The sequence below is a fragment of the Mauremys mutica genome, chromosome 11 (assembly GCF_020497125.1).
Source record: "Mauremys mutica isolate MM-2020 ecotype Southern chromosome 11, ASM2049712v1, whole genome shotgun sequence".
NCBI classification, from domain to species: Eukaryota; Metazoa; Chordata; order Testudines; family Geoemydidae; genus Mauremys; species Mauremys mutica.
In genome coordinates, this window is record NC_059082.1 from 25,188,174 (window position 1) to 25,211,700 (window position 23,527).

The following is a 23,527-nucleotide window of genomic DNA, read 5'->3' on the forward strand; positions in this document are numbered from 1 at the left end:
ATTTCTTTGTTGCACTGTTTGCATTTTTCATACATGCCTGTCTTACCCACAGGTAAAGGAACTTCATTAAAATATTCCAAGACTGGGTCTCTTTTACGGCCTGCTGCCATTATAGGTTTTCCCTTCTAGTGAGAGAATGGTATGGTAGATCTCAAATCAATGAAGGCTACACTCAGAAAGACCTCAAGACTTCTGGAATATGATGCTCAACCGGTTTCACTTTTGTTTCTACTGCCTGTCCCTCCTTTCTCATATTTATCTCCATACTTCTTCTCCTTGTCTAGATCTATTCCGTCACCAACAATCTTCTATTCATTGAACTTTTTGAAACTTTGCACTTTTAGAGAGAGGTAAGGGATTGACTCTGTGTACAGAAATTTGCAGAGGGACAATAGGGTTGAGGTCTGTTATTTCTCATTTCTATATATTATTTATTTAAAAACATTTTTGCTGTTAACAAGCATGTTATCTCTGGAGACACAAATCCACAGTTTGAGAACTGCAAAACTAAGCATCTCTGATGGTATCTTCTAGACTAAGCACTGAGTCCCATTGGGTAGATAGATTAATTTAAATAACCTATACAAAAGACCCTGGAACCCCATAAGATTGGGTCCCTAATCCATGAACTATTGGAACTAATTTACAAAACTTTTTTTAAACATTACATGAATATATTGTCTCATACTATAGAATTAGAATTTATAATCCCTATTCCATGATGAGATATCTTTGAGCTATAATGTATCTTAATTAAAACTATCTTTAGATAGGTTTTTTTCCCCTCAAAATCAGATTTAAATAAAAAAATCTGATTTTTTATTGATTTTTATCCACCCTATCACAAGTGCTTTGAGAGCCCATCTGAGGCCAGTCTGGAAGGGACAGTCATTTCACCCTCCAAGTGCTGATACGCAGCAGGGTGCACTTTCAATCAAACTGATTTAAAGCACTGATTTTAATCCTAATTTAAATCAGCAACCAGGAAACCTTTACTGGTTGTAATCTTGTTTTGCATTTGTACTTTTTAGTTATTTTCCTAAAGAATGGTTGATTTCCCTTGGTTGGTATAACCATTAAAACATTGATTTGCAACCAAATATAGCCTTTACATTAAATTTGCACATACACATTTATTTAAGAAATCATATGCCTCAACATACATTTATTCAGACTCTTTTTACTTTTTTTGGTTAGAAAATGGTGAATAAAGTATTTCTTATTTACTAGATAACTTTATACTCAGAATTGGTTTCAAACTGCATTTGGATTGAAGCGGGAATTCAATTAAAAATGTACAAACCAGCATTTTAAAATGGTTTTTATTAGTTAAATTATACTACCTTAAGTGCTGGATACATCAGAAAACAAATTAAGTTGATCAAAACATGTTTTGCATTTAAAACTAACTCTTTATTAAACAAAGGAAATATTAACTGTGTAGTTAGTGAATTGATGGGTTGTTTCTGGTCACCGTGGGTCAGATTTTCACAAGTATTTAGGTACCTAAACAGGGGTAGGCAACCTATGGCACGGGTGCCGAAGGTGGCACGCAAGCGGGGCTCTGCATTTTAATTTAATTTTAAATGAAGCTTCTTAAACATTTTAAAAGCCTTATTTACTTTACATACAACAATAGTTTAGTTATATATTATAGACTTATAGAAAGAGACCTTCTAAAAATGTTAAAATGTATTACTGGCATGTGAAACCTTAAATTAGAGTGTATAAATGAAGACTCGGCACACCACTTCTGAAAGGTTGCTGACCCCTGTGCCTAAAGATACAGATGGTGTCTATGGCCTAAATATCTTTGAAAATCTAGCCCCATTTCTTTCAAGTTTTTAGAATTAGTAGATCTCATCCTGGTTTTTATTCATAATCTGAAAGAGGAACACAACTTTTTCAACTCCCAATTGATTTCTCAAATTTGAATGAACTAGACTTAATGAAAAAAATATTCTCTGTGCACCTACTACTTAAATGAAATGAAAAGTAATTAAGATAAAAGCTTTTTGCACAACAGAAACTGAAAATACTTACATTTGGAAAAATGTAAGTATCGTGCTCCACTGTAAGATTGAAAATAACACAGATACTTAATGCAATGCATGACATTGTGACCTATTTATAAAGCTTGTGTTGATCTTCTGTATACGATTATAAAAAGCAACACCCTTTAATTCATTTGAAGAAGGTTCACTGATGCCTCTTTTTATTTATTTAAATTATTTGAATATATAAATAAATATATTATTTAGGCCTTAACACAGATTATCATGATTTCAAATGCAACTTTTAACATTTTACATTTTAAAGGGAAAATGTATTTAGTTTAAAATTGAAAAATCCTTATTATTTTAGTAACAATTAATGTAGCCAAATATTCCTCACTTCATCTCTTTTCTCTACTGTTCAGATGATTGTGAAATCTGTATCCTTATATTCATCCTTTTTACAAGACTACGATGAATTTTGTACAAAGTATGCCTGTGAGGTATCATTTGAAATCTCACAATCTACTGAACATTATTGTCCTGGTAAAGTATTTTGCATGTAAAGTTAATACTGTATAATACATGTTCCAAGTCTAGGGAAACCGCTTCAAACCAGTTCTCCAGAGACAAAAGGCTAGCCAGGTGTCAGCATAATCAAATGGACTATCACCTGGTTAAGCAGCCATTCTGTGGCAAGTAGAAGGCTGCGAGTGAAAAATTTACATATTGGCAAAGAAACAGCTGGAAGTTCCCGTCCCACAGACTCACTGTCACCTGAACCCCAGCAGAAGATAATTCTCTTCATTGAGAATTGTTACAAAAAAAGGGGAGCAAACTCCTCAGATTCTCTCTCCTCCCTTTCTCTCTGCCTACAACATCCACAATGCCTGAAAGACAAGGAAAGGAGCATTGGATTGGGGGAGGGTTCCTGGCTGAAACACATCCACCCAGTAAGAGCGCAAAATCATGTGGTGAGAGAAATTTTACTTTGAATTAACTTTATCTATTAGTTGCATTTTACCTCTTATTTTCTTGTAACCAAATTCTGACTTTTATGCCTCATTACTTGTAAACACTTAAAATCTATCTTTCTGTAGTTAATTAATTTGTTTTATTATTTTATCTAAGCCAGTATGTTTGGATTGAAATATTTGGGGAATAATGTTGCCAGGTGCCCAGTTTTTGACTGGAAAATCCAGTTAGAAAGGGGGCCTGGCAGTGTCTGGTCAGATGTACTGATTGGACACTAAAAATCCAGTTATTGCGGACGGGTAGGAGGAGGGGGGAGGGATGCGCAGGTCATCAACCCATGCTAGCCACTGCTCAGCTGGGGCCACCTCCTACCGGCATCTCGTGGGAAGGCAGGCAGACCCCATATCAGGCTGCAGCTCCAGAACAGAGGGAGTCCAGCTCAGGGGGGCAGGGATGGAGGTGAAGAGGATCCAGCTACAAAGAAGGGGGAGGGTGAAGAGCAGTGAGCGATGGGGGGCAGGGCCTCAAGTGAAGAGGCAGAGCAAGGGTGGGGCCTTGGAGGAAGAGGTGAAGCAGGTGGTGGGGCTGGGCGGGGGGGTCCAGTTGTCAGCAATTAGAAAGTTGGCAACCCTATTGGGAAACTCTCTTTGAGATAACAAGATTTGTGCCTATCATTGTCTATTAATAAAATGATGGATTTTTTGAGCTTGCATTGTTAAGGAGGGTCCTGGGCAATACAAGATGCACATTTCTGGGGACAAGTCTGGGACTGGGAAGTTGCTGGTGTTGCTCTGCAATATAATTCAGGAGTGGCTGGCTACAGCACTCAGAGGATATGAGCAATTTACATGCTGGAGGCTGCGTGTGGGCAAACCAGAAGCGGTTGCTCTAACAGTGAAGCAGTGTAAAAGGCACCCCAGGTTGAAGAATTGAGGGTACACATTTGTCCATCACTCCAGATTGTACCATGTGTAATGTCACAATTAACATTAATGTAGCCAAATATTCCTCCCTTCACATCCTTTCTCTGTTGTTCAGATGCTGGATTCTGGAGTAGTAGTTCTTTTGGAGCAGCAATCAGGGTTCCACAGTCCCCACGGAATAATCCCAGTGAATGTAAACCATAGTTTATGTAAAGGCTTCTCTCTTTTCCCAGGTAGTCAACTGCTCCAACCAGATGTGACAATATTTTACTCGACATCCCCATTCTCTTTCCTTACAACTAACAAACATAAAAATCCCAACTGCAGCAAAAATAGTCATATTAACTTTCCCCTCTTATAGCACTGGTGAAAGGAGCCAGTTTAACAGCCGGGGAAACTAAAATCACAGAATAGGCACAATATAGGCAATGGCAATTCAAGCTTCCCTTTTCCAGCCCTCCAAGTCCACTGCAGGGCTTTGCAACTTCAAACCCTAGGCCTCCATGCTCAGCCAGCCAAAACGGGAACCAACCAAGTCAGCAATTTAGACTCCGATTCAGTCAAAGCACTTTAATATTTGTTTAAATCCATCCCTATTCTGGACATGCATAAGGTACGGGAGCTTTCTGGAACCAGGATGTTAGTGATGTGGATGCTTACTCATTAGGGGGGACTCACACTACTAACTCATTTCACCTAATGGTCATCAGACTAACATATCTTTCAGCCACTCCTCAACTGGGCCACACTCCAACAGGTGACATCCAACAGATCTTCCTATTTAAATTTAAAAAGTCATCATTACACAAAATGCATTAACTTTCTTCTGAAATAAGAGATCACCCATCCCAGAGGTTCAGATATAAGAGTTAACCCATTACCTGCTGGCGCCCCTGCCATTACTGTTAAAGCTGCCATTGATTTGGTGCCGATGTAGTGACTTTTGACAAGGAAACGAGCTAAATCCAAGACTGAATCAAATGGCTGGCTTAGGACTTTCTGGGCCCATTCGCACACAAGTCGACAGGCGGCCGACACAACTTCCTCATCAGCACTTTGTAGCTGCCCTGATGGATCTGACCCATCCAACTAATGCAAAGAAAAAGCAAAGCTTAGTTATTAAAAAGCAATGACAACCCTAGAGCAAATGATACAGAAATGGAACTCATTTACTTAATTAAAAAAAAATCTATACATTCTACATCTATATCAGCATTATCCAAGATGAAACACATCAATATTTTCCTACCGCTTGTGCACACGCAGGGACATTATGTTACTTTACTATTGCAGTTCTGGAAGAATATTGCATGAGTAATTCTGGTACTTTCACTACCCACAATCCAATGCTCCTTGCATGAAAAGCCAAACTAAAATTAGCAAAGCATTTTTAGTGTTTTTCTACTTTTCTTCTGAGCCTACCGATTTAGCATGCCACCTGTTATCTGGAAGATGCTTGCGTCACTGTGACTCCTGCTCCCTTTCTAACAGTGATCTTTTGGGTTTTTTTATAGTGAAGGCAAAAATACACAGAGAATTATGAATTTAACAAATAATAATTTGTAGGTGGTGACACTGTGAAGAGCTGCTAAATTAGATCATCGTTTTTATTAATAGCATTCCAATTGTTACTTAAGTTTAAAGCAAATCCAACTAGGCTTGTTTTGGGATATGAGAGTTTTGTAAAAAAAAACAAACTATAATTTTTTTACAAACTTCACAGCTCTTTAGTTGCATACTTCTTATGAAATGTTTTTTGTTTCAATAATGTTACATATTAAAAGAAAATATGGTTAAAGTTAGTTTGCACAAATACATATGTAGATACTGTACCCCATCTCCAGTTTTATGGAAGCCAAGGTTGGGCAGTGTTGGCATATGCACAAAAGCTTTCTTCCTCAGTCCACTGTAGCAATATGTGATCATAAATTAAGGTCTAAATATTCTCTGCTCCTTGGTTTGTAACAAAATGGCACACGTTTTCAAACACTCTTCTACTTTCCTAATATGGATTTTATAAGCAAAAGCAAAATGCAGGCTCCACACTTGTTGGCATTACATTAAAAAATCTTTTACATTAAGCCAGGAATCTAAACAGTGTAAATTATGGATCCCAGTCCTACACTGTCATCTGCATGGGTACAGTCCTGTACCCCCATGGAGCCCACTGTGGTTCCATGTGAGCACAGCAGTCTGCCTAAATGCTGTAATTTGCAGGCCCTCGGTATGTTTCATGGATTTAAAGGCCAAAGGGGATCATTAGATCATGTAGTTTGACCCCTTGCATCACAGAGGCCAAAGAATTTCAACCAGTTATCCCTGTACTGAGCCCAAGTACTTGTGTTTGGGTACCCAGTAAGGCATCCAATATGAATCTGAAGACCTCAAGAGATGGAGAATTCACCACTTCCCTGGGTAAGTGGTCCCAATGGTTAATCACCCTCCTTGTTAAAAATGTGTGTCTTGTTTCTAATTCGAATTTGCCTGGTTTTAACTTCCAGACATTGGTTCTTTTTATGCCTCTCTCTGGTAGATTAACAACTCTTTATAAGATAAGGCCATATTTTAATCATCCTGAGTTGATAAGAGAATGATTTGTCTTATTCATAATTTTCCGATTACCTATTACATGAAGCACTGATTCTCTAAACTAGAAGGCATATATAGTTAACTGCTACCAACTAAGCACTGAAGTCTCTCCTTTAACAGATTCACAGATTCCAAGGCCAGAAGGGTCCACTGTGGTAATCTAGTCCAGTGTTTTTCAAAGTTCGGGTCATGACCCGGCATGTAAGGAATTGGGTTGTCTTGCTCAGCACCCAGGGATCCTAGTGGCTCTGGTCAGCAGTGCCAACTGGGATGTTAAAAGTCTCATTGGCGGTGCTGCCCAGCTAAGGCAGGCTAGTGCCTACTTGTTCCAACACCGTGCTGTGCCCCGGGAGCAGCCAGCAACGGGTCTGGCTTCTAGGAAGGGGGGCCAGTGGAGCTGCTTGTGCACCGCCGCCTAGGAGCTGGACCCACTGCTGGCTGCTTCCGGGGTGCAGCCTGGTACGCGATGCCAGGACAGGCGGGAAGCCTGCCTCTGCACCATGGCTGTGCCGCTGACCAGGAGCTGCCAGAGGTAAGTCTGCACTCCAACCCCCTGCCTTGAGACCCCCCGCACCCGAAACCCCTTCCTGCACCCCAAACCCCTCATCTCTGACCCCACCCCTGAGCCTGTACCCCCAACCCAGAGTCCCAACCCCCTCCCACACCTCAAAGCACCCTCCCACATCCTGAACCCCTCATTCCTAACCCCACCCCGCAGTCCTCACCCCCACATCCCAACCCTCTGCCCCAGCCCTGAGACTCTCCCATACCCCAAACTCCTCATCCCCAGCTCTGTTGGGCCACGGGAATCAACAATTTTCTTCAACTGGGTCCCCAGGAAAAAAGTTTAAAAACCACTGATCTAGTCTGACCTGCTGTATAGCACAGGCCCTCAAAATTTTTCAAAATAATTGCTAGAGCAGATCTTGTAGAAAAACATCCAATCTTGATTTTAAAATTGTCAGCAATGGAGAATCCACCATGACCCTTGGTAAATTGTTCCAATTGTTAATTACTCTCACCATTAAAAATTTAAATGCACGTTCCATGAATGTTTGGGGGCTGCGCAGAATTGTTCTACAGGCAGAGCTGGTCCTTGGGCATGCAATGCATGCCTTTCATAGATAGACAATATGCCAGTGCCATCCAGTGTTTCAAGTCATACAGACCTTAAGAGGACAAGAGTCAATCTGTGGTTACAGAAAACTGTAGATCACCAGTGAGGAATGTGAAACGCCATACCCTCCAGAGATCAATCTCCCATGTGACTCAACATTTATGAGGCCTTCTCATGATCTCATTTCTAAAGACATGGGCATGCAAATTATAGTTACATATCTGTTGCCCCATGGAGTCTGAATGCTCAATCTTAGATGTGGAAGAATGATTGGCTGACTTTGCCAGCTGGATGCATCAGAGCCACCCCCTCTTTATTTGAGGTGATTAGCACATCTTTCATCATATGTAAAGATACATAATACACAGACTGATCCTCAGCTTTAGGAAGACAAAATTCTTCCTGACAGATACAAGTTGACTGCCTTCATGTCTCCGCTTGCTGAGTGGACTTGTTCAGAGGTAATGTGCAAGATTAAATAACTTGATGTAGTTTTCAACCAGTTTTTCCAGGAACACCGTACCTTGTTAAAGATGGAATAGAGGTGTTTCTGTTACACAATCTATAAATGCTGCTCCCTTACTTATGTCAGACCAACACATGTCCTCATGGCCTTTAGGTTTAATACTGCAATTCCCTCCTGGCAGGGCTTTTTCATAGCTTGCTCATCATGATAATGCAGCACAATGTTTCCTCACTGGCTTGAGCAAACTTTTTCATATTATCCTTGATCTGAGTTCTTCACACTGCCTGCCTGTTAAGTGATGGGGTGACATAAGGTTGGGCCTATTGGCTTTTTTAATGACTTTAACTGTGCATAGCCCTGTCTATAGTAGAGATACCTATTTGTGCTCTGACATCATCCTTTCAGGTATCCCAAGTTACATCTGAGGTCACCAGTTAATTGTGTTATTGCTTTCGTAGATTCTTGCATGCGGAACTCCTTCCTCACTGACATCAAGTTCATTCCTCTCTGCTTTTAAACAACAATTAACCTTCCTCTCCCCCTCAAAAAAAAAAGTGCTATGTAGCCTGAGCATTTCTGTGGGGTGAGGGGTGGCAATTTTAAACAATTTAATATTGCTTAAGAGGCATCAATGGTTTCATCTTAATTTCTTACATTATTGATTTGCACTGGTACAGGACAAGGAAGTTAAGATCATAATTCTCCTTAATTGTGTTATTATGGCATAAAAGGTATTGCATGGATCTAATGCAAGTTGTTTTATCTAAGACCCATCTTTTTATTTTTCAAGGTAAATAACTACAGGAACAACTAAACATTTAGAATCAGATGAACTCAAACAGATACAAAATTTCTGAAGACTTTTCTTACATCTTAACAACAGAAGATTAACAAATTTCCAAGTATTCTACAAAGCACTTTGGGGAAATTGTTTTCATTTCTTGATTTAATTTTACTTCTAAATTTAGCTGATAGTTGAGCTACAACAACAGATGTTCTTCAAGCAAGCGCAGAAGAGATTACTGAAAAGTATTCTAGCAAAGGATATTTTGATTTGCCTCTTGTGCCCAGACGGCGGGCCTTCATATTTGGAAAGACATTTTTCATGATCTTTCCAAAGTCAGCAGCACTTAATGGATGGTAGCCAAGATTGTCACAATAGCTCCTGAAAGAGAGGGAAAGAAAATGTGAATGAAACTGGTATTAATGCAAAAGGCCATCCTACACATTAGACTTCCATCAAAGGCTTCAAAACAAAAAACCCTCAGACCCATCCATATTTAGAACCACATTTAACATTAATGAATCAATCCACAATGAACTGAATACATTAAAAATGCATAAACAGAGCTATTAATACAGTCGTTTCTGCCTTGTACTCTTTCAGGTTCAAAGGCAAGTCATGAGGAGATTTAATACAGAGTGACATTATTTGGAGAATGGTTAAGATTTGCTATACAATTTGGTTATTATTTCATCATGTTTCATTACATGTATTTCAGACATGGTTTGGATAAAAGAAGAAATCTGACTGGCCAATACATGGGTTAAAATTGCTTGGGTGTAACAAGGTGTGAGGCCACGTATGAATAGTCGAAAAACAGAATTAGAGATTTTGCCAATATGTCAAGAGCGTGGAAGACCCTGCATGTGAACACCTCAAAAAGGTTAGAACTTAATTTAATAAACTCATCTGGGATATTAGCACTAATGGGGAATAGCTAATGAGCCACAGAGCCTGTAGGAGTTTGTCTTCACACAAACTTGCCCTGGTTTAATTAAGCCAGTTTAGTTAAAACTGGTGCAAATCCCTGTGTGGACACATTTCTATATGTTTAAAACTGGTTAAATGGGTTTGGCAGGCCCCTGTTAATCCAGGGCTGGTCTACATAGAGTTTTTGTACTGTTACAATTATTGGTTTAGAAAAAGATAAACAGTGCAATCTCATAATGTGGCCTAGTTATACTGGTTCAAAGATACTTATATCTGTATAGAATATTCCTGTACATTTAGGAAAATAAGCTATATTGATCTAGGCAGGGTTGTATCTTTTCCCCATTCCTCCAATACACAGAAAACAGCAGAAGGAATTTTGCTCTAACATCCATACCTCTCCCCACAAAAATGTGACCCTGAACAAGAACAAGAATGGATCATTTTAATCCAAAATGTGAATTTTCTGGAAAATAAGAAGCATGTTAAAGCAGGGAATAATGGAAGCTATTTTGGAACCATATCCACATAGTAAGTTCTTAAATGATAATGCAGAAATCTGTATGTACTTACAGCACCTTTTCACAAACCACAGTGCCTGGTATTCTAACTAAACAGCACAAAACACATGAACGCTAGCAAAATTCAGCTTTTATGAATCTAACAAAAAGCTTTCTAATTGAAAATAAACAGAGAAAGCACAATGATTCTATAGATTAGAGAAACTAATTTACAGATGCTACAGCACTCCAGAAACTGGAGTTTCATTCCCAGTACCACCTGCTACAGCAAGAATAGTAATGGCACTAATTAGCAGTGATTTTCTGTATATCAATATACCAGTCAAAGGCTCCCTCCTGAAATCATGACTAATGTGGATGGTTGTAGAGGTGTTGGGATACAAGCAAAGCATATTTTCACTGTCAATATAACAGGGTGGCCTGCTCCTTTAAGGCCCAGGAGACCTGGGCCACTCAGATCTGTTGAATTTATGAGACCCAACTGGGAAGGGTGAGCCCTATAAAGGGCTGAGAGAGCTCAGTTGAGAAGGAGTGACAATAGGGAGATGGGAAAGGAGACAGGCCTCTGGGAGCTGCAGCACAGAGTGGGTCGAGGAACTGTTTTTGTGTTTGTTATTTTGTCTAAGTTAGAAGTTTGGAGAACAAAATGGTGCCTGTAAAAAGTTTTTCCTGGACTAGGGAGACAAGCCAGCACCTTACACATGGGGGAGAATGCAGGCAGGTGATCAGTCCATAGAACTGAGAGGATTTTAAAGCACCCCTATGATAGTCAAGGTCCCACATATTATTGAACAAATATCTGCTATTTGTGTTTTTCATCATTATCATTATGAGATCAGAGCATATACAGGGCTGTAGATAATGACCTCCATTTCCATGAGTGGAGGGTATCCAGATCCAGTAATCTGCCCTGGGAGATACAAAGGGAGAAAGGAGCACCAACAGCATTAGCCCCCAGTGAGCGCCTCTGCAGCTGCTGTCACAATCACAGCATGACTTAACCCAAGCCATACAGACATGAGGAGGCAGCCAGCAGAGAAGCTTAGAGGATTCAGTCATCCATCTGGAAGCCTCTGCCACCACATGACTGAGGCGTCCCTCACCAGAGGATCTCCATTTCCCCTTCTACACTCCCCCAAAGTGATGGGATGATTGCAGTAAAATTCAGAGAGGTCAGCCTTGCAGGATTTGCTGGCCCCTTTAGTAGGTTTCTCTTGGGATAAGACCATCTCATGCTTTTTGCTTTATTTAGGTGAAAGAGAATGGTGGAAACATAAAAGACCAGGGTGCTGGGAGTCCAAGAAAATTCTTGTGACTACTCAAAAGCCTGGTCTACACTACAAAGTTAGGCTGACATACGTCACCTTCTGACAACTTATTTGTGCATGTGTCTACACTCAAATTTGTCTCCTGCCAGCTTAAGCAGTGACACAGTAACACCACCTTCCCAAATAGCATTGAAGCATGCTCGACATACTCTAGGGCAAATGTAGATGCTGCCTGACCTATGTTGATCCTAACCGTCACCCAGCAGCTGTCCCACAATGCTTGACGCTGACCGCTCTGGTCACAATTGTGACTTCCACTGTCCAGGGTCACAAAGACTGGAAGCCACCCTCCCCCTTCTATACACTTGCATATTTTTGAAATGGCTTTTCCTGATTGCCCAGCTTGGAGCTCTTCTGTGTTGTGGTCAAAAGCTCAATCAATCATGCTGCCTATGCACTCTAGATGTGCTCCTGCCTGGAGTAGTGTCAGCCGACTGGGACAAAGGCAGTCTACCCTAGTGGTCAGAGTGGGTGACAGGCCTAGTGGTCGGAGCGGGCATCTGTAGTTTGGAACCAAAGTCAAGGGTCAAATGGGAAGGCAGGAAATGGATACCAGAACCAAGGATCAAGCCAGAGTCTGGAGCCAGAGCCTTCCAACTGGAAGAGGAACTGGAGGAAGCAGGGGAGCAGACAAAGGGGGGAGGGTTCCAGGCTGGGGCAGGACAGAGGCAAGGCTGGGTACCAGGCAGGAGCTGCAGGAACAAGGTAACGAAGGAGCAGAGAGATTGGTTGGCAGGAGTGTGGAGAAGCCAGCGAGTTGCTGCTAGTGCTGGCTAAGAACCAGCCTGCTGACCTCTGTAGCCAAGCAGATGATGTGGCTAAGTGGGCAGCCTGCTACAGACCATCCGTACTTATGAGGCTGCCTGGAGACCCTCCCCAGCCAGCCAGCATGCTGTGTGCGCAGCAGTAGCTGGCTGAGAGAGAGCCTGGCTGGGGAGGGGTGGCAGCCCGCTCCCTGCCCAGGCACAGCTTCTGGGGACAGGAGCTGACTCTGAGCATGCTGGAGGGGATGAGGGCTCAGGCTCACTTGGCCGCTGTCCCCAGAAACTGAGACTGGGTTGGGGGGCAGCCTGCTGCTGCCGCAGCCAGGCACTCTCCCAGTCAGCCAGGACACTGCGCTGCACTGGGCAGCGTCCCAGAGCGTGGCTGGAAGAGGCTCTGGCCCTGTCCCTTCCTCTCCCAGCTCAGGCCGGCTGCAGGGGGGCTACAGCGGGGAGGAGAGAGGCACTTGACCTTCCCTCAGCCCGAGCACAGAAGAGCCCAATCCTGGGGGAAGGAACCTCAGGACAGCATGTGCATGTGTTCTACCTTAGAGTGTTTAAATGTGAAGCTAGTGCCTGGCTCAACCTCATAGAATCATAGAACTGGAAGGGACCTCGAGAGGTCATCTAGTCCAGTCCCCTGCACTCAAGGCAAGACTAAGTATTATCTAGACCATCCCTGACAGGCGTTTGTCCAACCTGCTCTTAAAAATCCCCAATGATGGAGATTCCACAACCTCCCTAGGCAATTTATTCCAGTGCTTAACCACTCTGATATGAAGTTTTTCATATTGTCCAACCTAAACTGCTCTTGCTGCAATTTAAGCCCTTTTCCAGTCTTCTGGAATGTCTCCTGTCCTCAGTTAGCAGGACACAGATACCAACTTTTCACTGTTTTACTCATACGAAAAGAGGTAGAGTTATTATCTGCTCTTCATTCCCCTGTAATACTAGGCAATGGGAAAGTGGGGGCATGCAGAGAAGTTTGTTTATGTATACAGGGATGTCCTTGTATCCTCCTGAGAGATTTGGATGTAATTTCCATGGAGATATCTGAAATCCTCTCCTGAAGGTTTCTAGGGGTGGCTTCCTTATTTCTTCCTTCACAGTCGGACACTTTCCCACACCACTCCGTGCAGAGCTGGCCTTAGGGAAAATGGCATTCTGAGTCCAGATGCACGGGGGTTGGGCAAACGGGGGGACAGCTCCTCTTACAGTGACACCCCTGCGTGGTTGGGGAGCAATGGCAGCAGGAAGCTGGGGGTGGGGAAGGGAGGGTGCAGAACTTCCTGCAGCCAGAGGAGGTTCCTGGAGATGGGTCTTATCTGCCCACAGGAGCAGCCCATGCAGAGGAAGAGGAAGTCCCATCCCTCCCCAGCCGGGCCAGGATTAACAGCCGGAGCCCGTCACACAGTAGGAGTCCCCAGTTGGGGTGCCCCCAGCTCTGGCCCTCCCCGGCTCTGGGCCCTGTGCTCGGGGATTAAAGGGGCCTTGGGCTGGCTGTGTGTGTGTTTTGGGGGGGGTAGGGGGTAGGAGGGAAGGGTTGACCATGGCATCCCTCTGACCACAGCACCTTGGGCGGTCATGTATGTCGTCCACCCCTAAGGTGGCTCTGACTCCATGAAGACTTCAGCAGGCAGCATTGCAATAAACAGGCTAGCAGCATAGGGGTCTGGGCAGCTTTGGGATGCCAGCATCTGTGTTCCTCTGGGCCTTTGTGATCCTCAGTCTTTGAGAGATGTCAGCTAAAACCACCACTGCCTGTGAAAAATAGTGCCAGTATTCAGTGACATTGTCCTGTTATTCATACCATGGAAACAGGGGCCGGCATTTCATTGTTGCTTGCAACCAAACAATTCCTTCCTAATTCCTGCCCCTTCTTACCCACGGTGAGCCATACTCACCACGGGTGCAGCTAGAGAGCAGTGCTGTGCAGAGGCATGCCAAAGCTGAAGCATCAATAATATCTTATTTAAATCTCTTATGGGAATAAGGGAAGAGTGTGCAGAAACTTATCTTTTGCTTTCCATTGTGACTGTAAACACAACGTTATGTCTGTCTGTTTTATCAGTAGCTGCTGCCGTTGAGGCCTTGAGGGGTGCCCCCTCCATGCCCGAACCTGATGATGAGGAGAAAGTAGAGGACAAGGGAGTGCATGTTCATCGAGATCCTGCAAGCCAGTGTTGCATCAGGCTGTGAGCAGAAGGCCTGGAGAAGGAAAGAGTGAACAGAAGGCAGGCCCAGGAGTCCCAGGAGGAAAAGGAGAGGGAGGTGCACCAGGACAGAATAGGGCTTCTCAGACAGCAAACACAAATGCTGCAGACAGGGGCAGCAGGTTTGTATAATTTTTGGTGGTGCTCAGAATGGGTCTAAGTCCCCCACCCCCCAGACCCCATCTTGTAAACCGATATACATTTTTTAAAATAATGTAAAAATGGACTGGAAACAGTAAACGTTTAACAGTTTCCCTTTATTGCACAATATCACTATCGTAAGACTTTTTTTTAACTAAGAATATCAACTTTATTAATACTCTTTTGAATACAGAAACAACCAAGCACTCTTGGGTCAATAGCCCTCAAAAGCAAATACTTTCTAAAATTAAAACAGATATAGCTCTTTCTTTTACGATGTTCTTCAGGAGGCAGCAAACACTTTTAGTCATTGTTTGATTCTTGAAATGAGGTCATCCAGGAGACTTGCAATGTCTTGCAATTCAGAGGTAGAGTTTTTAGGAACGTGCAGAAATGCTAAGTGATTTAGACATTCTTGGCCCACTGTCGTTTGCAAATAATTTTTCAGTCGGCACACACAACTGAATGATCGCTCAGTGGTGCAGGTTGTAGTCAGAATTGTGTAGAATAATTTCAGGAGAATTGTAACTTCTGACAACATGTCACTCAAGCCTTCGTTTTGTTTTAAAAATTGCTTCACTTTGCTCACCGAACTAAGCTGGCAATTTCTCGATCTGCAAATATCACTCAACATTTCTAAATGAAAAGAGAGCTCCTCCATGGAAGGGATAGCTCAGTGGTTTGAGCATTGGCCTGCTAAATCCAAGGTTGTGAGTTTAATCCTTGAGGGGGCCATTTAGGGATCTGGGGCAAAAATGTGTCTGGGGATTGGTCCTGCTTTGAGCAGAGGGTCGGACTAGATGACCCCCTGAGGTCCCTTCCAACCTTATGAATTAATGGGGTGGGGAGGGATAGCTTAGTGGTTTGAGCATTGGCCTGCTAAACCCAGGGTTGTGAGTTCAATCCTTGAGGGGGGCCACTTAGGGATCTGCGGCAAAAATCAGCACTTGGTTCTGCTAGTGAAAGCAGGAGGCTGGACTCAATGACCTTTCAGGGTCCCGTCTAGTTCTATGAGATAGGTATATCTCCATATATTTATGGAAAGGTCCATTTCAAGCCATTTGCTGCATCAGTTATAATCTTCTCCACTTTTACTGCAAATGTAAAGCTTTCTGTTGAAAACCTCTGTTCAATAGCAACTTTGCAAGCATCAATGATCCCAACATATATTTGATGAAAATACTCTTTGGGGTCACTGAAGGTGAAGCTATGTGCTTTGAGTAGCACTAGGCATTGTGCAGTATATATGTTATCAAGTATTAAAGATGAATTTATTTCCAAAAAACAAAAAAAATGATTGTGTACCAAAAACAATGCCAAACATTACAGTACTATTAAAAAACAATAAATCTAAAAAAATAAATTAACAGAATAGACTGGTAGCAATCTGTGGTTGCAAGCTTCCACAGTGCAATCACCATTCATTTGTCAACGGTCAGTACAGCTCTCACTCTAGTGCCCCTGCACGGGAGGGGCATGAGTTTGGAACACAAATCCTGGAATGTGGCCTCTCTCTCTCCTCTGAAAGTTCTTCAGCCTCCCCAACCTGCATTACGATGCGATCCCACCAGTCAGTGCTTGTTTCTTGGGCCCAGGCGGCATTCCATCATCTACAGTTGCTCCATGAATGTCATCAACAAATCTGAATTGTTTTTCACTATGTCCCTCAAAGAAATAGTCATGTCCAGTGTTGTTGAGGTACCTCCTGCAGATCTGCAAATACCAGAGGATTGTTGTCTTGTGTTTGCAGCGTTCATGACAATACTGCCTAACTGTGCGGGCTCCATGCTTCTGTGTCAGGGCTGGGAAGTGGGTGGCCTGGCCTAGGAGTTAGATGCAAACAGAGTCCAGGAGCCAATTACAAGGAATCAGCCTAGACTGGAACACCAGGAGATCAGAATCAAGAGACAAACCAGAGGGCAGAGATCAAGAGTCAGTCTGAGTCAGGTTCGGGTGATGGAACTGGAGGGCAGGAACCAGGAGGTAGTTACCAAGAGTCTGGCTGAGTCAGGACACCAGGATGTCAGGATCAGAAGGCAGGAATAGGTAAACAACCAGACCTGTGGTCCATGTCAAGTGAAGCCCAGTTGTAGGAATAACTTCCTGTTTCCTCCCCTGGCTTACATAGGGGCTGAGGCCCAATCAGGAATCTTGGAGCTTTCCCAATCAAGAGCATAAGGATTGGACTTGTGCCCCAGTTGGGCTTCATGATCCCCAGTCCTAGCTGCTGCTTTGGAGCTGCTGGGTGGAAGATTGGAATGTGGTGACTCCCAAGACCCAGGTTCATGACCTGTAGGTCTTGACATTCTGACAGAGATGCTACAGCAAAAAGTGGGATTTAAAAAAAAAAAAAAAGACAGACAAAAATTATGGGATTGGTATGGAATTATAGGATGGAGAAAGTTGCATGATGGAAACTTGACCTTTTGCTCCCAGCACCCCCTTGCACGACTCACATGTGCCCCACGATGTATTCAAAAATTCCCCAAAAAACACTGCACCAGAGGGTGGAGCATGGCACAGTGGGATACCTAACCATGGTGCACCACACTGTGCATCAACAAAAGCTCTCCTTGTGAGTACACGAAGTGCTGACACAAGCAGCCAAGCTTGCATGCGCACGAGCAATATACTAATTGTGATAGCTTTACACTGACATCTTGCATCAACCAAAGTTTGTAGTGTAGACATAGCCTCAGGAGCACCTTTACCTTCTGCTGCAAATTGTCTCTGAACGGATCTTTGCCAGTTTCACCTATCCATTTTCAGATGTCACCAGCCTCCACTGGATTGTGACTTGACTCTAGGGGCTCTCAAAAGGTATGGTAATACAGCTAGCTGATGCCAGTTGTATTCTGGCTTTCAGCTGCAGTACAAAGCATCATCTCCGTAGCATACATCTGGGTGTACTCTACAGTTTCTTTGATGTAGTTAGTGAGAACTGAGAGAGTGAATGTTGAAAATCTTTGTTTGAAGTTGAATGGTACAAGTAAAACCCACTTAAAGTAGCAAGCACAGGGCTTGGGACCTTATCGCTTACTTCTTTTCAAATGAAAATGTTCACTCTAAGGGGAAAAAGAAAAGAAAAATATGCAACCACCAAGAATAGCAGGTCTGTTTCTAACAAGGACTTAGCAGCAGCCACAAATCTACACAGCTGCCTGGGGTTCCCTGGGTCGAGGCTGGAAGCTCCTGCAAGCTTGTGACCTTTTTGAGCGACTACTATTTTATCATGTAATTTAAATTTACAGACAGACCATTCCATGGCATTTGCAACCCCTCCTCCAAGCTCAGCCTGGAAAAGCCTCACATGGTCTCTGTGGTCTCACGCTGACTCAGCGCCATGCACCAAATGCCTTTTCTTAATGGCTCCCCTCTCTGCTTGTTGCCCTCTTGGCATGTTGGTGGGCTTTGATATGCCCAGCTTTTGTGCTTGCATGGAGGACAGGTTGAGTGAAAGCAGACGGGGGTGGGGGTGTCCAAATCAGAAATGGTAAAGATACTGGAGTCTTGAGTACTTTCAAAGGGCCTCCCTGTACTATCCACAGTAAGGTTGACTCAGGGTTTAGCTCCACACTGCCTTAATCGACACCAACAGGGGTGTAAATTCTAACACGCACCATCTGGACCCTGCTGGAGCACACTAAAAGCTCCCTGGTGTGCATTAATGCAGTACTATTTGAAACGGGACTACATGAACACACACTAGAGAACTTTTAGTGCATGCCAGCAGAGTCCATATAGGCCAGTTAGTGTGGGACATTAAGAACCCATTAGAATTTACACCCCATCTGATACAGACTAAGGCACCATGTTGACAAGCCCTCAGAATAAAGCACTTTTTCTGTGAGACCTACAATCTAAATATGCACTTGAGACATAAAATTTAAATTACTTGGAACATAAAATAAATTAATGAAATAAAGGCCAATAAAGACACAAGACTTTACAGAAACATTCCCTGTAAAGGTATGTCCAATTGGTTTCAGTTTTAGGGGACTGCACTATATATTCTTTTGAACTATTTTTTTATTTCCGTAAAGAAAAGTACATGCCTCCTTGTAGCACGGTACAATGGGGCAGTGGCTCTGCCTCGGTTTCCCTCTCGCTCTTCCACTGCTCTACCCAGACTCCAACACCTTCTGGGTTGAGGCAATTTAGCCCTCCAGCTAGGTCATGTAATAGTTCCACCCCTTCCAGGGTACCCAAAGTCCAAAATAAACAGTAAGAAATGTAAAATCTTCCCTTCCCTCAGGGAGGACCCATATGCAACAATCTACTCCAGTTCCTGGCCCAGCCAACCTTCTCTCTCCTAGTGAGAGCTCAAGATTCGCTCTCCTTCCCAAACAGGCATTTCTCTCTTTTTAGCTCCTCTCCCAGCCTGACACCTGCTTAAGTGTCATGGGATGGGGTTGACTGGGCCCCCAGCAGCCCCATAACACCCATCACAGAAAGTATGAGCCAATACTATAGTGTGTATGAAACAAAGAAAATGTGTAACACTTAACACAATTCCCAATCTGCATCAATCTAGCTGAGTTTTCAGCACTCAATCTCTTCTATTCTAGTTCCTGAGTCTTCCTTTTCTAACTCATTGCTTGAGATCTTTAACATTTACAAACACACCATCTAGAGAGCAAGTGGTTGCTCTCTACAGACAGTGAAGTAGTGATTAATAATTTACAGGAAGAAGATGGGAACTAAAGAACTTCTGATCAAAATTTACTAACTATCAGAAACTTAAATGAACAACTAGCTCCATTATCTCAAATATTTGAATGATCTGATACACTTATCTCAGATCATCACAGTGGCAGCAAGACTGCAGCAACAGAAGTCTTACAGCAGAGCCCAGACAGAGCTAGAAATCAGTGCAGCAACATGTACCATCTTTAATTTTCTTCTTGAAAGATTTTCTCATCAGTTGAAGCCATGTAGCCATGACTGCCCATTAAGCCCTTACTCAGGCAGATGGGAGTCTTGCCTGAGTAACGGTTGCAGGATCGTACTCTATGCACTAAATTCGTCTAGGATCTACACTGGTTTCTGATGGCATAGGCCCAGGTAGAAAATCCTTACTGCTGGGAAGAAGTTGCATCAACAAAACTCCTCTTTGCTGGATGGGTGTGTCAAACAGAATGATGAGGGGACTTGATAAGGGGATGCATTTATTTAATAAATATTTATTTAATAAATGCATCCCCAGTGCATACCATGCAGTCCCCAGCACATTTTAAAGCTGCATCTCCCTGACGTAAACCTGAAGGGAGGCTCATAGAGAAAACATCACCTGCCCTCCCTCCCTGGTGCTAAAGCCTTCTAGGGCACAGGGGGCCTTGCTTATGATGGTTGGTGCAAACTGCATCTCCTAATGCCAGTGAGAGTGGATCTGTCCCTGTGAACCACCTCATATCAGGAATTAAACTGCAAGTTCTTAACCTTCCTGGGCTGCTACTATTTTATTTTGTAATTTAATTTTCATTTATTTTACCACTTTAAGGGCAAGATGAGTGTAGTCACTTCTATCTAATCACAAAATACAAATCTCTTCCTAGACATCCAACTTATAAAACCATAAAGAGAAGTAAATGCGTATAGAAAGGAAGAATTAGTATACAGATAAAAGTGCATTGAAACTTGAAGAGGGAGGTAACACAAGTAAAATTTGTCGATGCTGGATTTGGGTAGATTCTGTGTTGCTGCCTTTAACATTTCAAACGCTTGGAATCCAAACTATATTGTAATAAAACAGGATAAAACCACCACATCATAGTTGAAGCAGAAATTCAGTATTTCTTTAAAACTACAAAGAAGAATTTCTGACTGATATTTACAGCAGGAATTTAAGTGTTAGGTTTATGGTGCAACTCCTCAAAAGTCTCATTAGCCTCTGATGGACGTATGACCCCTCCATATTTTATAATATTAATGCATTTTCTTATCTGTGTGTATAAAGTGCTCATTGTGAACTCCAAACAACATCTGTCTTCACAGGTGGAGGATGAAAATAACAATTCATGAGTGACAGACAAAAGTAGGTTTTGAGATGTCTTAATCCCCCCCCAAGAAGGGAGACATGTCTTATCAGAACTAATGCTACTATTTATATGCCATTTCCCACCACCTCCTACCCTGCGTCTATTCTCCTTTTGATGCACGAGGGTAACTAAAAAATATTCATGGAAGCTAAATGTTTTTAAAAGAGAACAGATGCTTTAAAAGGAGAACAGATTACAAATATTTGATATTTTCCCAGATATTTCCTCACCATCCTTATTTTGTGAGGGGAAAAAAACAATACACAAAGGCTTGATGTAGCTACACAGAAAATCTGTTCAAGTTTCACACTACACAATCTGTAGATGATTATTTTTCTGGGCATCTGTAGCTTGGCACAGCATGGAAGCCAAGCAGATTTGTTGCTGAACCAGGCTATAAATTATTTAATAAGAAATATATTTAAGAATAACGCTTACATTTTTTTCTTGTGCAGCAGCTGCTGTTGCCTTTGTTGCTGTGTGTATATGTAACTGACTGCTCTGTGATTGGTTAATTCAACATACTTGCACTATTGGTTATGTTTCTAGCCTACGTCACAACTTGAGTTGATGGTGAGATTTCAGAACTAGGTGTGTGCATGTTCAGCAACTCCAGGCAAGCTAATACCACCACATTTCAACTCAGTTGGAGCAAGTGACTCTGCCAGACAGCATTAATTAAGGTGATGTATATACACACTGCAGAGGAAATCTAGTCATAGCACTGTGCATTGTCTGTGAGCTAAGTACTAAGCACCTTGCAGTTTACTGTAATCATTTGGAAGCTGAAACTGTTAATACCACACCATAATTCTTTATTCAAATTCATCTTCAAGAAATTGGGCCATGTTTTTTTGAACTGATTAATTTTTGGATTTTGGTTTTAAATGCATTCAGAGCCAACTCTTGTCTGACTGCTCCCTTCCTCCAATCCTCATCTCTTTCCTAGCTATATGGTTTCTTTGAGATCTAACTGAACACAAACATGTGTTGGCTTGGTTACCAATTCTATAACCATTATGATATACTGCAACGTCTCGGAAACAGGCTTACTGCATGAGGGCTCATTCTCTGTGACAGACACAATATTTCGTGTATTATTCCAGAGGGGATCATTTAGTGGACTAAATCTTAGTTTTGAAATATCTACAACTACTTGTTCAAACCCCAGTAAGGTCGATTCAGCCCTTCATCCTCCTGATGCAGATAAAGTGACTTTCATGTAGTTGACTTTGTGTGATGTGGTCTTTTGGTTGACCAGTCTTACTCAATGTATTGTCTGGGCTTTAAGATCTCTTAGCACTTTGAAGTTATGGTTTACTCCCATCTGCTTGACCAAAACTCTCCCATTTGCCCTGCTGTGCAATGTGTTGGGCACTGGTTAGTTGCCACCATCTTGCATGTAAGAAATCACTGCCTTTCAGTGGTGATGTATGTACACAGTTTGCAAAAAGTCATTTGGGCCTTTTTTGCATGAAAGGGACAATATAAATTTACTGCAAGATATTATTAGTGTTCTGTGCACAAATCCTCTTTTTCTATCATAATATAAATAATATTCATTTAAGTCCTTATGTTTTAAAAAAAATTTTAACTTTAGATTTATTTAATCTGGAGTTTAAAATTATGATCTTACTTTCAATAGTGCAAATAGTGAATACAGTAGCAGTTGCATCACTGTAGTTAGTGCATCCTCAGACATTATGTTAATGCACAGGAGCTGGTCTTATATGCATTTATTACCAGGAATATGAACTAAGGCACTGAGACATACAAGACAGACATATATGTGTCAATGGAATAATGTCTGACTCGCCCATTCTCTGAGTTAAGTAAACTCTGGTCACTAATTTTGACATTAATTAAACGCATTTTTAGGTCCCAAACCTGTAACTGGCTCCACCTGAACACAGGAGTAGAGTCTCAGGAAGCAGGGCTTTTCTGTGTATACTGTACTCTAATTTCAGCAAGTTTAATATCCAGATTATTAGTTATGTTTCATTTTATAAAAACATTAACAACTTCCTTCCTCAAAGTCTGAAACTGCAGGAAAAAAGATTTCACTTCTTTATTGTGCTGCACAGATGGTGAAATCCTCGGCCTACAAAAGTCAATGGCAAAACTCCCACTGACTTCAGTAGGCCCAGGATTTCATCCACAATTCCTCTCATTTAAACCTCATTGTCAACATAAACAATGTCAGATTTTAAGTTCTAACCCCCACCATATTTAACTATACTTTAGTCAAGGCAGTTCAAGCCTCTGCTTATAAAGTAAGCGATTGTAGCATCTGGTTAAATATCTGTACTGTGTACACTACTCTTTATGCATTGCTACAACTAGATGTATGGATTCAATTCAGCAGCACTCACTTATACTCATCATAAACCTCCTGTTTGGGAAGGGACGTCTCTGGGTGCTCCTCCAAGGTATTCCGAATCCAAGAAAATGCGTGCATTTGCTGCGCACGGCTTGATGACATCGAGATCTGATCGCTAAGTGAAAACAGAAATAGTTCTGATTAAGACAATGTACTCTATAGCTCCTCTTCAATTAGCAGAGCTAAGTGCTCAAATGGGCTGAAAAGATTCACTTGGAAAGAAATCATGGACAAACAGGAGTTTTTGTGCAGGCATCCCGTAAGCGCAATTCTTAAAATTTACTCCATGATGTCTCATCTATGAGCTGTTTTTGCTGAATAACAGTAGGCATAAACAAAACCAGAACTTTGATCATTCCTCACAAAG

At 42.2% G+C, this 23,527-nt stretch overlaps 1 protein-coding gene across 1 annotated transcript in view; it reads right to left on the minus strand.

Moving 5' to 3' along the window:
* Window positions 1–23,527, minus strand: part of RFX7 (regulatory factor X7) — a 106,741-nt gene that overhangs the window by 15,177 nt on the left and 68,037 nt on the right. Inside the window, exons 4-7 of the mRNA XM_044979079.1 lie at window positions 23,153–23,275; window positions 9,113–9,229; window positions 5,726–5,810; window positions 4,774–4,981 (exon numbers count right to left, since the gene is read on the minus strand). Of these exons, the coding sequence (XP_044835014.1) occupies window positions 4,774–4,981; window positions 5,726–5,810; window positions 9,113–9,229; window positions 23,153–23,275 (533 nt within the window). The remainder of the gene's footprint in view (window positions 1–4,773; window positions 4,982–5,725; window positions 5,811–9,112; window positions 9,230–23,152; window positions 23,276–23,527) is intronic.